At 31.7% G+C, this 14715-nt stretch overlaps 1 protein-coding gene across 1 annotated transcript; it reads right to left on the reverse strand.

Moving 5' to 3' along the window:
• Positions 1-2369: 2369 nt before the first annotated feature.
• LOC146955642 (blue copper protein 1a-like) lies at positions 2370-3421 on the reverse strand. The gene is made up of 2 exons (XM_085712387.1): positions 3208-3421; positions 2370-2834 (listed from the first exon to the last, which is right to left on the reverse strand). Exons 1-2 carry the CDS (start codon positions 3368-3370, stop codon positions 2530-2532), a joined length of 468 nt encoding a protein of 155 aa, XP_085568513.1. The 5' UTR covers positions 3371-3421; the 3' UTR covers positions 2370-2529.
• Between the last annotated feature and the right edge of the window lie 11294 nt (positions 3422-14715).

Below are 14715 nucleotides of genomic sequence, written 5' to 3' on the forward strand. Positions count from 1 at the left end.
ACTCACAACCTAAATTGGGGATTCTTTTAAACCATCCGAAACCTTTACTTTCCTACTCTTCCACAAAGATCACTAGATGGTAAGCTACATAGGAGCCTTATATGTTGGAGTGGAAACAAGAACATATAAGAGTAAGTCTAAGGTTCTCTACAATAGAAATAACAATCTCCAAATCATGCCAAAATCCACTTATTTTCCAAAGGAAATTTGTGCCTGCCATCCTCCAGTTCAAACTCAGAAAAGACACAACCACTTTGGTATTGCAATCCCCTTATTTGCGATCTCACTCAACCAGTTAAGACATTCCTCCAATTACGCCACCAAAAATTATAGACTTTTGGTGGGGGTTTAACCTTCCGAATCAACTACCGAGGACCATTTACCTGACAAATAGGGATGATTAGGGTTAAGGAAATTGACGTATACAAAATTTATACAAAATCTTAACAGAATAAAGGTCATGAAGATCTAAGCGAGAACTGAGGTAACTAGCCACATCTTCATGGGATAAAAGCGAAGAAAGCAAGTTAGTTTTCAAAGCTTTAACATTGGGTTGCAATAAATCATTCACCATAAGAGTAGGTAACGACATTTCTATATTGGTATAAATATGCCACATTGAACCATCTTGTTGTCACGATTTATGTCAAACAGAAATGTCTTCCCCTTATTCAATGTTCCGTTTGAACCCCTTCTTTAAGAGGAATTTAGAACGCTAAATACTACGCCAAATATAGCTTGGTATGTGACTGATATATGAGCCTCTAAAAAATAATTTGTTAAAAATATTTAGCTTTATAAAGACGTCTGATTAGCCCATCAAGATTTGTTAAGAGATTCCAGCCTTGATTTTCTGACTACTCAAATTAAAGATACGAAGAGTCTTGAAACCCACACCACCACAAGACTTGCTCATATAGAGAACTTATTTATAATGCAACAGATTATGAAATCAAAGAATGTGGAGGAAGTTAAGTACTCATAATATAGGTAGGAATGACTTGCAAATATGATTTTATGAGCCGTTATCTGCTAGCTTTAGAAAGATTTAAAACTTGTCATTTGTCAAGGAATAATTTTTCATGTTGCTACCAACCGTAGATAGAAGACCCATAGAAGTATCAGCATTCAAAAAATTACGAACCTCTAGGCTTTCAAAAATTCTGGTTTTAAGACTATCATCCACGTATACCATTTATGTATGAGAAATGCTATCAACCCACATTTTAACACACTCTCTTTGATCGGTTAAAATTTACATGAGACCCACCAAATTTATATGTGACCCATATGATTTTTAACCAAGTAAAGACAATGTGCTAAAAAATCTATGCTAAAATGTGTGTTGCTAGCATTCCTCATTTATGTATTGGTCAGAAGCTGCTTCATACGTTATCAAAATATGTTTCATGAACAAAGCCTCCGATTCAATAGCCATAAGAATGAAAATAAAAAGCATCAGCAAAAAGAATATGGCCATTTCTCTACAAATAGGGACGACAGTGTGTAAAATCTAGGGGCGTTGGGTAGCTCCACGGGTTGTAGCTAAGAAATTAGGAATTGGATGTTTGGGTTCTAACCCGGATGAAAGAGAAAAACTTATTTAACAACGTTAATAACATATGACAATAAAAAAGGGTAAAATCTTCCTTAAAAAAAAAGGGTAAAATCTAGGTGTAGTAATAAGTTTTTTTTAAACTTAGGTGTAGTAATAAGCTGTCATTTTATAACATAAAGACTAAATCGGAATAAAAAAATAAATGACAAAAGTGTTACCTGAAATTAAGTTAAGGGACGAATTGTGTAATTTTGCCTAAAAAAACATATACTTACATTAAATTCAATTATTAAATAAGCAAAGAATTTGTTTTTTTTTACTGGGAAAGGCAGAAGTTTTTATTAATTAAATGGCTCTAGTGTGTCAATCAACTTTTTTTTTAAAAGAAACGTTGGGAATGAGTCAATTTTTATTAAGTAATATCAATGATCATTTTACAAACGTCTCAAGAAGGATTCAAACTCAACACTTTAAGATTAGAAAGATAAGTTCAATCCTCGTGAGCTTAAGTCAGTTGGTATGAACAATGCATAATATATGTAAGGTTCGGGATTCAAACCCCAACCACCACAAAAAAAAAAAAAAAACTCAGGTTAGGATTTTAAAATATAGTAGTGTTAGTCACTTATTTTAAAATAAAGAATTATATTATTAAAACCTATTGTTATTTGGAATAAATAGACTGTGTATAAAGATTAGAAATGTATTTAACCCTTTCTTCAATTACTATATGGTACCTCCCATCAATTAGTTCTCGCAATGGCTAAGGATTAAAATTGAAACTTATAAAAATATAGGAGTACACTAAAAATCAAGATAAATGACTAAAAATTTATTTTGGCCAAAATAATCATCACATGTAGTTCATTCAACAAAAGTAAAAAGAAGAAAAAAACAATACTTGCCAAATGGTCACTAGAAACTCTTATTTGAATAACAAATCAAAGACATAAGAAGTGAACTTGCTCTAACTAAAAGATGGTTGCAATGGCAATTGTGGCTACCATGATGACTCCGAAGATGGATGATACAATAGAGTGAGCAGACGAAGAAGGTGAAGGTGCACCTTCTGCTAGTACATTGATGACAAGCTTCATTTGACGAGCAGCGCAATGATCTGCCTTTCCACAAACATACCACTTTCTTCCATCGGTTTTCAGTGCAATAACGTCTTTTCCGGTGGAAAGTGCTTCATTTTCTGATGGAAAAGTGCAGCTTTGAAAGAGTTTACCATCCACTTTGAAGACATTGTGCTTGGTGTTATCATAATTGAACACTGAAATAAAAAAGACATAAAAGAGAAAGAGTTAATTTTTAAATGGCAAGTTCTATATACAGAAATTTACATGTTCCTAAATATTGCTAAGCAATAACATATGGAGCAGTAATGTCGAAATGGTGAAGACAATATCTGTGAATGGAATATATAGTACTTCATAACATATGGTACGTACTAAAAAATTGGTTACATGTTTGCTAGAGTCCAACTAGATTATAATATTGTGTAAAAAAACTAGATTATAATTAACAACATAACGTAAAATCATTTATAAAAAAGTTTCTTCTGAACAAAATCTAAAAAAAATTAACCAATTAACTATCTGATATGAAGCACATTATGTAAATGGTAGTACAAATCAAATTTTTACCAAGGTTGTCACCAACACGAAAAACTTTGTCTTGGGCCCATTGAGTGTAGTTGAAATCAACAGTCCAACCCTTGTCATCACCCACAACGTGATCAGCTGCCATTGCTACTGAGGAAAGCAAAACCATGGAAATAGCAAGGTAGATTGCACGAGAAGAAGTCATTTTATCGAAATTTGTGTAAAATAAGTATTTTCCTAAAATCTCAATCAAATGCAGAAGTTATTGCTTTTGAGTGTTATATGCATTTCAAGTTTCAACTTGGTATATTTATAGGACTTGTATATTGATCTTAACGAATTAAAATATATGAAGCCTTGCAAATAGCAATAGGACAAGTACCGGATTAGGTCGGCTTATATTTTCTACATTTCAAAAGTTCTAGAGTAAATAATGTTTGATCCTTGTTTTAGATTTAAGAAAATGGTATCTAATTAATTTAGATTTCAGAAAAAGAATTCATTAAGTTTAATTATCAAAAAATTTAAACAATCAAAATAATAATGTTTGATCCTTGTTTTAGATTTAAGAAAATGGTCTCTAATTAATTTAGATTTCAGAAAAAGAATTCATTAAGTTTAATTATCGTACTTGTCAAAAAAAAAAAGTTTAATTATCGTAATGTGTTCTAATGTAATAGCTATTTTGGACAATAGAGTAATAACTAATGTGTACTAAGTGGGCTAATTTTAAGAGATTATTTATAGATTTTGTTGCTAAAGACTAAGATCATTTGTTATAGGTTAAAATAACAATGATTTTGATATAAATATTTTGGAGAATTCTGTTAGACAATCTTAAGAAGATCATAAATCATGCTTGAAAAAGCATTTACGTTAAAAATCATGCATATTATTTTTTTTGAAAGAAAAATCATGCATATTATATTAATAGCTTCTTATTAATCTGGTTATAGATCCCGTAAAAATATATTTTATCTCTCTTCTATAGAAAATGACTTTCTTCAAAAAACTAATGAACATAGTTATTTCAATTTTATGAGAAACCTAAATGATGTTGAAAAAGCATTCAAGTTGAAAGCTATGCATATTAAATAGTTTATTATTAGTATGGGTGAAAAAACATGGACACCATAAACTATATCTTTTTTCTCTCTTCAATTAAAGTTTTTTTTTTTAGAAAATTATTTCATTTTTAATAAAATGATTTTTTTTATAGAAAATTTTACAAACAAACATAACTATAAGATGAAAATGGTTTCCAAAATATCTTAATCAAACGGCCCTGAATTGGATGCTACATGTTTTTCTTAAGATCGAATCTTTGCTCAACATTGATTAAAATGAAAAGAAATTGAAAAAAAAAAAACCCTCAATTAATAAAAAAGTAGACAATTGTAAGTACTATGATCTGTAAAAAAAAAAACAGTACTGTGAGTCCAAATAGAATTAAACTTTAAAGTAATTTGGCCATTGATAATTAAATAAATGTGCTTACAACTTTGTTTCTTTGTAAAAGAAAAAAAATAAAAAGGCTTGGTTTTGGAACGGCAAGTAAATTCTTCAACAAGCAGAAGTCAAAGAGAACAGAAAGATATTTGTTCCAACAGCCTGCAGCATTATAGTGTGTTCTAGTGTCGTATTATAGATATTTTCTCCTCTTTCACAAAATAATCATCACATAGTTTATTCAACAAAATTCAAAAATAAATATAGCAACATTAGCCAATAAATCACTAGAAACTCTTATTTGAATAACAAATCAACGATATAAGAAGTGAACTTTCTTGTAAAAACAAAAAAACAAAGAAGTGAACTGGTCTCTAACTAGAAGATGGTTGCAATGGCAAGTGTGGCTCCCATTATGACTCCAAAGATGGATGATACAATAGAGTGAGCAGACGAAGAAGGTGAAGGTGCACCTTCTGCTAGCTAGTACATTGATGACGAGCTTTATTTGACGAGCAACGCAATGATCGGCCTTTCTACAAACATACCACTTTCTTCCTTTGGTTTTCAGTTGAATAACGTCCTTTTCGGTGGAAAGTGCTTCATTTTCTGATGGAAAAGTGCGGCTTTAAAAGAGTTTACCATCCACTTTGACGAGCAGCGCAATGATCGGCCTTTCTACAAACATATCATTTTCTTCCTTAAGTTTTCAGTTGAATAACGTCCTTTCCAGCGGAAAGTGCTTCATTTTCTGATGGAAATATATAAAAAAAAAAAGTTTATTTTTGATGGTAAATATATAAAAAAAGTTGACCCTATGCAAAGTAAGGAAGACCATATTTAAAATATGTTATAAATGAATGGCTTGCTTTAAGGTGAATACTTGATGGAACTGTGGTACACATTGCGTTGGTGCACAACAAATGGAATTTTAACCCAGTTTTGTGTCAAAATTGAAAATACACTTAGTTTTGATGGAGCACAATAGATGGAATCCCAACGTCCTATGAAGTTTCAAATACATGTGGAATTCAATTTCTTGTGTCCCATCAAAACTATTGATTATGAACTACATGTGTGTTCCAGTTAATACCTATATATACATGAACTTTGTTTGGAGTTATCATATTCAATTGTCTCACATATATTCTTAGGAAAATTTTATGAAGTCATGAGAATGACTTTTTTGGTGAAGTTAACTCTATGATCAATCATTGAGCGTTGTGTATTTAATTCATGTCACGTCAGATTATATGGTGTATTGCACATTTGCCCAAAAGTTGTATCAATATATCTTTACTTATTGCAATTTAGTCCCTGATTAAATCAAAATTAAACATTTTTATTATTATTATTTTATTTCGTAAATCATAAAGCTTATGCATCTGAAACAAAATTTGTTCCTTTCGAATCCCTTTCATTTGCATAAGTCTGAATATGTTCATCTTCGTTCCTTTCGAATCCCTTCAATGAGTCGAAATGAATTGAGACTCAACAACAAATGTATAACTAACTGCAACTTTATGAATTTGAATCTCTAATCTTAAATGAATCGAATTTAATTGAGACTTCATTATAAACAATACCAAAAAAAAAACTGAAACAAACGTGAAAAACTACCTTTGAAAATCTCGGCGACCTCCAACAAATTGGAAGACGATGAAAATCCCTAATCTTGGAGACCTCCATGAAAATGCCTAATCTTAAATGAATCAAATTCAATTCGAGATTTATGACGGTGAAAGACAAAAAATTACTAACACAGTTAAATGAATAGGAAGATGAATTGAGGTCGAAATTTGAGGAAGATGAGTTGAGGTCAAAAAATTACTAACACAGTTCAGTACCTTAAATGAATACCAAGTACGCCATTATCTGAGATCGGAAGATGAATATGGGTTAGTGATTTTTCGTTTGGCATATAAATTGAAAGATATGAAGAACACGAACGAAAGCGGACACAAAGGAAACTGAATTTTCAATTTTGTGTGAATTCATGTTTGTATGAAGAAGGACGAGGAAGATGGAGACGAGGAAAGTGAAATTGTAATTTGAAAATGATTAAAGAGTTTCTACATAATTACAATGGTCCACCAGCAGTACACTGACATGGCATCAACAGTTATCCTATTGGTTAAACAAAATAACTTTTTCAAAAATGTCAGTTTCCCGACTGTACCGTAGAAGTGTCCATGTTCTTATGCTGAAACTATTTTACAATAACAATGCATAAAAATTAAACTCTTAATTAAATGAGAGCGCAAATCATATTTTTCTCAAGGTTGTCACCAACATGAAAAACTTTGTCTTGGGCCAACTAAGTATAGTTGTGATAGTTATTGTGGGAAAAAAGAGTAATAATTAATGTGTCCCAATATTATACTTTTAAGAGACTATGTATAGTTTTTCTTCTTCTTATGACTAAGATTTCTGGTTATAGATCAAAATAAAATTGATTTTAATATAAATAATTTGAACATTGAGCATAAATCATAGTTGAAAACACATTCAATGGCTTGATTTTAATATAAATAATTTGAACATTGAGCATAAATCATAGTTGAAAACACATTCAAGCTGAATCAACTTTTTCAAATTACTCATTTGAAATAACATCAGGTTATGTTAAGAATCTTTTCATCTAAGTGTCATAACGTTATGGCCAAAAGGAGTTATTATCATTCATATCACAATCTTGTATATTATTCCACTAATACTGTAATCTATCTTGCTCCTTACAGACAGCTCCATGCAGTGTTCAGCACCGCAGTTACAACTTTAAAGCCTGAAGATGCACATGATCGAAACAAAGTGAAATGTGTGGTTGATAATCGTGGTTATGCCATGTATTTTTCACGAGGATTAATCTCATTCAATAAGTAAGCTAGAACCAAAAAAAGTTATTATCTGCCTATAGAACTGAACATCCAGTGACACTCTTCTGTATTAGATGTTTTATTATCACTATCATGTTCTTTGCAGCTTGCACTACAGTAATCTTGAAAGTTGAAATCCTTCTCAAGGGGAATATGTAGCAAATGATAGCTTCCATAAACATTATTTTGAGGTGTAGTTAGATGTGTTCTACATAATTGTAATGAAGTTGTATATTGTCTTTGAGTGACATGAATCTGCATGTAAAGGTGGGGGAGAAAATCCCAGAAGTTGCCCTTAAATTTTGTTTTTATTAAAGCCTTAGGATTCCTAAGGCATATATTTCAAGCACGGATACCTCTCTAAAGTGTCGTTGTTTACGTGTATGCACATTTCCAACACCTATACTTCTTGGACACATCTTAGATATATGTTAGGCATTTCTCAAGGGTGTTCAATTAATAAGTTTTGGCTCAGACATCTACTCTTGACTGGACACTTTTAACTCCTAACTCTAGATTAGATCTTTTATACTTTGAGAAGATTGGCAAAATGATGCCTCTTATAACTTTTTGTAAGGCTCATTATCATTTAACGAGTTAGTTTTGTTGAAAAAATACATGATTAGTCTTATATTAGGATTATATATTATTTATGTCAGGATTGCATTGTAAATGATTCCTTTTAGTATACTATTCGTTTTTGTTAGGGTCGTTATCTTAACCATAACTTTGTTTTTAGGATGTTTACATGTTAATCTTAATCGTCGTGTATATAGATTTTGGTTTCAGTGTCTAGGTTTTAGATATTAACCGCGTTGCGGTGTTCATGTTAGATTATGTGTTTTATATCATAGGATACATTTCATAAAATAGTCTTCTATTGACATTTACACCAAGCTTATTACTGCTATAGAGTCATAAAATCATAGTTATATAGTTAATAACTAAGTTTAAGTAACCTTCTCATGTATTATGTCCAGTCATATCAATGTTGTGTATTTTTGATTTTAACATAAAGAGGTAGGAATCAATTTTTGTTGTGTTGTAGGTAATAAAGGTTGACCATGAGGCCCATGGTGTTGACACCCCTGAAGATGTTGAAAAAAAAGAAGCTCTAATTCGTCAGAGGAACTTGTCTTGAACATGAAGGTGTAGCAGTAAAATCGTCATAAAATTAGCAACTATTACTAGGAGAAGTCATCGATAAGGATGTGTTGGATGAATCTTTGAGTAAAATTACTCATCCTTTTGCTTTCGATAGAGAACGTGTACAAATGTTATAATTTGATTTATAATGTTACATTTTTTAGGGAGGAGAATAGGGCTAGATTTTCATATACACTCAGTGGCAGATCTTGACTTAAATTGTTAGGGGTGCCAAACTTCTATGGAATGTATATTAAATGGTTTCAGGTAATAGCAATAATTAATAATTAGACTAGTGGTATGAATTGTTTGAATGTGGCATGAGAATGTGGGTTTGAATCCCATCAAAAACGTTTTTTTTAATACAGTTTGTAAAAGTAAAAGATAAATATGTAAAAAAGAAGTCATAGAGGTGTCGAACCCACGATCTTTAGCATATTGTGGCACCCCCTATCCACTGCAACGCCCAAAATTTATTTGTAAAACCCATCTAATATAGTATATAAGCAAAAACTGGAGGATGTCGTGGCCCCCTCCGGTCCTTCAAGAGATCCGCCACTGCATACACTAGTATATGCTAGAATGGAAATTTTATTTATACATATGTTGCACATGAATGATTATCATCATTAGAAAAATATAGTGATCCTTGGATGATATTATCAATCTTTATTAAAAGCATCTACAATGCTTATAATGTTAAGAAATAAGCTAAAAACACAAGATCAAAGAAGAAGAGTAAGGAGAAGATGAAAGCACTTTGTATTATTCTCTTCACAAGTGTGTATTATACATGGAAATCTAGGTCCTATTTATAGGATACAATATGAGCAAGTGAATGATCAAAGTAATTAAGGACCACTAACCATCCATTCACTTATGGAAGTTATAGGAAGGTGGAAGACCAAGGATGGACATCCACTAAGGTTAATTATTCATAACACTCCCCCTTGGATGTCCATCAAGATATGCCTCATTAAAACCTTACTAAGAAAAAACCCAATGGAAAAAATCTCAGTGAAGGAAAAAGAGTACAACATCCTTTTGTGTCATAATCTGCCTTGTTAAAAACCTTACCAGGAAAACCCAGAGGGATAAAACCATGGTTAAGGGAAAAAGAGTGCAGAACACATATTTGTCTCCCCCTCATAAAGACAACGAAGAAATTTAAATAATCTTTTATACTATTTACTCAAAATCTTTACTTGGCGGTGACTGAGTAGAAAGATGTGATCTATCTCCATACTCTTCTTCAAATTAACGGCTCTTGAGATATCTTCATATTGAGTTGTCGAAAGAACCTCCTTTTAAAATTAGAAAATCGCAAGTTTCTTGTATGTATAAAATCATAATCTTTAATAAAGAGCATTCTCCACTTCCTTGATATGGTGTTAGCATTTTCAAACGATTGGGTGATATTGTTCCTTCTCAAATGTACAAATTGTATGCTTGAATATGCTGCAATACCTGTATTAACAAAACTAAAATACCACTATATATATATATATATATATATATATATATATATATATATATATATATAATAAGCAAAATACATTAATGTCCTCACTTGATCAATTCAAGTTGTTCATAATTTTCGTGAGGACGACATGATCTTTACTCACATCAAGTGACATCACAATCATTCTATTACATAATCAATTAGATTTGTCCATGTCAACATTTATATAATAACAAATTTTAGAATATCTTTAGGATTTCTAATAATATTTTATACCATTATCATAAAATTGATTATAACAAATTCATTTCCAAATCCTTAAAAAGGACAAATGATGTCATCTTTTTCAATAATTTTGATAGTGTGTATTATGCAAATGAAATCCATCAGGGAGTTTCATATATCACTATCAAGTGAGCCATACAAATATATTGTAGCACAGCTTTCATATAATTTGAGTCTTTCATATGCTACTGAACTTAATCAAGTACAAAAAAGTTCTTCAATTCCCTTCAGGTGAATATATGTCTAAAGAATATATGTCTCTTAAAAATAAATGGTATACATTGACCATTCTAATTCCCTTTTCGCGGCAAAAATCATATATATCCATTTAACTTCACATCTTCGAGTGTGCGGACTACATGTCCAAAGAGTTTGATTTCACTGGAACTGTCTCTTTTCATCTGCAGATATTTTCCTTTTCTATAATCTTTAATAGACTTGAATTCATGATCCTCATTATTACTTATCACATATAGCGTTGTATTATATCCAAAAACACGTCGACGTTGACTTCATTACGGTTCCATCTCATTCCATTGAGATCTTTCATTCATGACATAATTTATTAATATTTCATAAGTTTCAGGTACCTGATTAGTTCTTCTGGAACTAAAAAATCAATTATGTCATAAAGCTCTTTTAGAGTTTCTATATCCTTGTTTGGGTTTTCTTTCCATTAAGCTCCATTTCTTATTCAAGGATTTTTGTATTTGGAACCGATTGATCTATCATGCTTCAGGCACGATTGAGACTCATTTGCATATTAGATATTCCGACAAGGACATTTATTTCGTTTGGAGCATTAGCACTGATATTTGATTTATTTACCTTTGCAAATGAGTTATATCTTGAGGATCAAGATGAGACAATAATATTTCCTTTCAAATAATTTATTTGAACTTCAGGTTCACATTTTCAGCTGCTTATTATCTCCCCCTATTATTGGGAAAATTAATCCATCAATTGATAATCAGCCTACTGGGCTGTAAATAAGTTGGCTCAGCACAATTAATAATAGATGGAGATTCATATCAAATATATTTTCTCAATATTCTTTCAAGGTTTATCTTAGTGCGTTATATTGGAGCAATTGTGATATACACAACACATCCAAAATCCACTTGGATGAGAAATATTAGGTTGTTAACCTAAAACCAATGATAGATTAAGGGGAAACTTATATATAGTAATCAGTTGACTTGATGCAGATCAATATCTCAACATACAATATTGTTGATTCCCAAAATAGAGTTTATAAGACATGGTCTCATAACCAAACTAGAGTTTATAAAGTATGGTCTGATAAGTATCAATTATACAATTAACTTTAGACGTCTAAAGAATGGATCTTCAAGTCCATTTTTATGAGTATATGCTATTGTTCAATATCAATTGACAAATGATACTTATCAAATGCAAGTTCAGAAAATAAACTCTTAGTCAAATTTGTTGACATAATAATCTCACAAACTTCCGGTTGTGGATATACTGATGACATGCTGTCATTACGTAATTTTTAGGACTTATTTTGACATTTTGATAGAGTTCTAAGCAATATTAAGTATCCAGGAGATGTTAAAATCAACAAAATTGGAAGAACTGGAAGCTGTCAATCGTATTGCGATTATGCCAGTCGTAGTACGATTTCTTGAAGTCAAAGAGCATGTTTTTGAAGGAGTTGGATCGCAGTACGATCCATCTAATCGTGATACGATTTCAAGAAGGGTTTTAAAGGAAATTAGGGTTTAAAGTATCAATCTTGGTACGATTGTGCCATCGTGGTACGATTTTGGGCGATCCAGATTTGCCTATTTAAGCTGAAGTCAGTCTCAAACAAAGGGGATTACGATTTTGGAGAACTAAAGTGCGATTTTAACACCCAGAAGGCTGCTGCGGAGAGGATTTCATCATCTCTAACCTAGTTTATGTATGTTTTAATTCTTTCATTGATTATGCTATTTGTAAACTCAATTATGAGTAGCTAAATCTCTTAGAGATTAGGTCAGAGATGAATCTATGTAACCCTAGTTGATCATATGTTGCTGTGAAACTCTATTAGTTTATTAATGAATTTCTATTCTTTATTCAATTCAATTGTTCTTAATGCTTTTTATATCCTGATCAAATATAAACATGATTTTGTGAGAACGAATGACTACTGACCATAGCTTTCGACTTAGACCTAATTGAATTGTTCTAATAAACATGGTTAGTCTAAGAATGGATAATCGTTTGTTAGTGATATTAGGTTAACGTTCATAAAACCTTCAAGGATTATTAGACCACCTAAGGAATTAGGGGTTGTAGTTTAAGAAGAGGGTCCTAACTCAAGGGATTGATTAGGGCTAATTTGTTAACTATCGTGAAACTAGAGAATCATTAGTAATAATAGGTGCAGTAACCAATTAGGGGAAACATAGAGGATTTGACAGACCTGATCTCATCTCTCTCCATATTTTCTTAATCAAATCTATTTCTTTTATTTGATTTCATAAAATCAAACCAAATCTACTGCCTAGTGGCAAACCAAAATAAACTTTTATACATCCTATTTTTATAACACGATTGAATTATTGAAGTTAAAAACAGTCATCGTGGGATCGATATTTTTACTACTTCGATAGTATTTGGTGCACTTGTCAAACGCCTATCAAGAAAATTATTGCAAAAATGCTTCCCCCCATCACTAATCAATACTCTAGGGATATTAACTGTGGACAACTAGTTTTGTTGTATAATTCCAGGTTAAAGCTGTTTCCTGGGAAGCTCAAGTCAAAATGGTCTGGACCATTCTTGGTCAAAAGTGTGTCACCATATGGAGCTGTTGAACTAGTGACACCTGAAGGAGAACGAAGTTTCAAAGTGAATGGACAAAGAGTTAAACCATACTTAGGTGGCGACCTACCAAAAGGAAGGGTGGGACTCATTCTAAAGGACCTCTAAGGATCCTTGGCAGTCAAGCTAGTGACGATAAAGAAGCGCTGAGTGGGAGGCAACCCACTAGATTTACTTTGTTTTCGTTTCATTCCGTAATGTTTTTATTTCATGTATTGTCAAAAGTCCGTTGAACTTATTTCCCCGTTTGTGATAAATTTGCACTTGTTTATTATTGATGAATTTGTTTGTTAGTTGACTCTTTACAGTTTAGTAACAAATGTTTGATCAAAGTGATATTCCAAAAGTTCAAAAGGAGGAGTGACTTGGTATTTCAAAGGCGAAGTGTACGGCAGTAAAGATAGGTAGTCACAACTCCCAGAAATCTCAGCCATAAGGTTCATTGCCGAATTTTGTTTTTCAATTTACATATATTAGAATATTCCACGCATCTACATTTCTAGAACTTGCGATTTTTCTCTATTGTTGATTGATCTTTGTCATTAGCACACTGAGGCAAAAGTGTTTGGTCTTGTGAGCCTTTTGAAGCCTACCATGATTTTAATTGTTATATATTATCCATTTCTTAGCCACTTTGAGCCGGTAGGATTAGAACTTTTTGTTCGGTGACAAACTACATTACAAGCTTAGAGACTTTTAGGACTTGTCCCTCATTGTTTTTTCTGAGTTAAGGCATTGGGACTATATCAGTCGGAGGTGTGCCAGAGAACAATGTTCATGGGGTTTACTACGATGAGGGATGTTTTACAAGGCAGTGTCAGCTAAGTACGGGTGTTACAAAGACCTTAGTTGTTTCTATTTCAAAAAAAAAAAGACCTTAGTTATTTCCTTCTTAGAAAAAAAACGACCTTTAATAGGTTTAATTGAAATAAGCTTTTGATTGAGTGCCACATGGTAAAATGCATAGGTGGATGATCATGAGAAAAGAAGCATTAAAATTTGGTCATAGTAAATTCATTCTTAATTATGTGTGTGTGTCTACACACACACAGATATATATATATATATATATATATATATATATATATATATGCGCTTACGGCGAGTAAGTTCTATGGTATGCTTAAGTCAAAGAAAAATAGAGAGGGTATATTTGTTCCAACGACCTGCATCATTACAGTGTCTTCTAAGTAAAAACCATTTCTATTTAATTTACTTAAAATAAATTAAAAATATCATTTAGTGAGAGAAAGACATGAAAAAGTAGTTTGTGAGTTCTACTACTGAGTAGATCTTACCATTATTTATTATTTATATTTTTTTCAATATTTTTTGTATCTTTATCTCTTAAAATGAAAGAAATGAAGAAGGTCTTAACTCGTAGTGGCCTTGAGATGATTCGTAGGCATGCAACCAAGGCACATGAACAAAATTCACCGACGGGCCTTTTTTCCTCTAAATAGACAAATAAATATTGAAAGACCGGGTTTCTACAAT

This window comes from Medicago sativa, chromosome 1 (genome assembly GCF_051527215.1).
Source record: "Medicago sativa cultivar Bolivia chromosome 1, Bolivia_mono, whole genome shotgun sequence".
Taxonomy (NCBI): domain Eukaryota; kingdom Viridiplantae; phylum Streptophyta; class Magnoliopsida; order Fabales; family Fabaceae; genus Medicago; species Medicago sativa.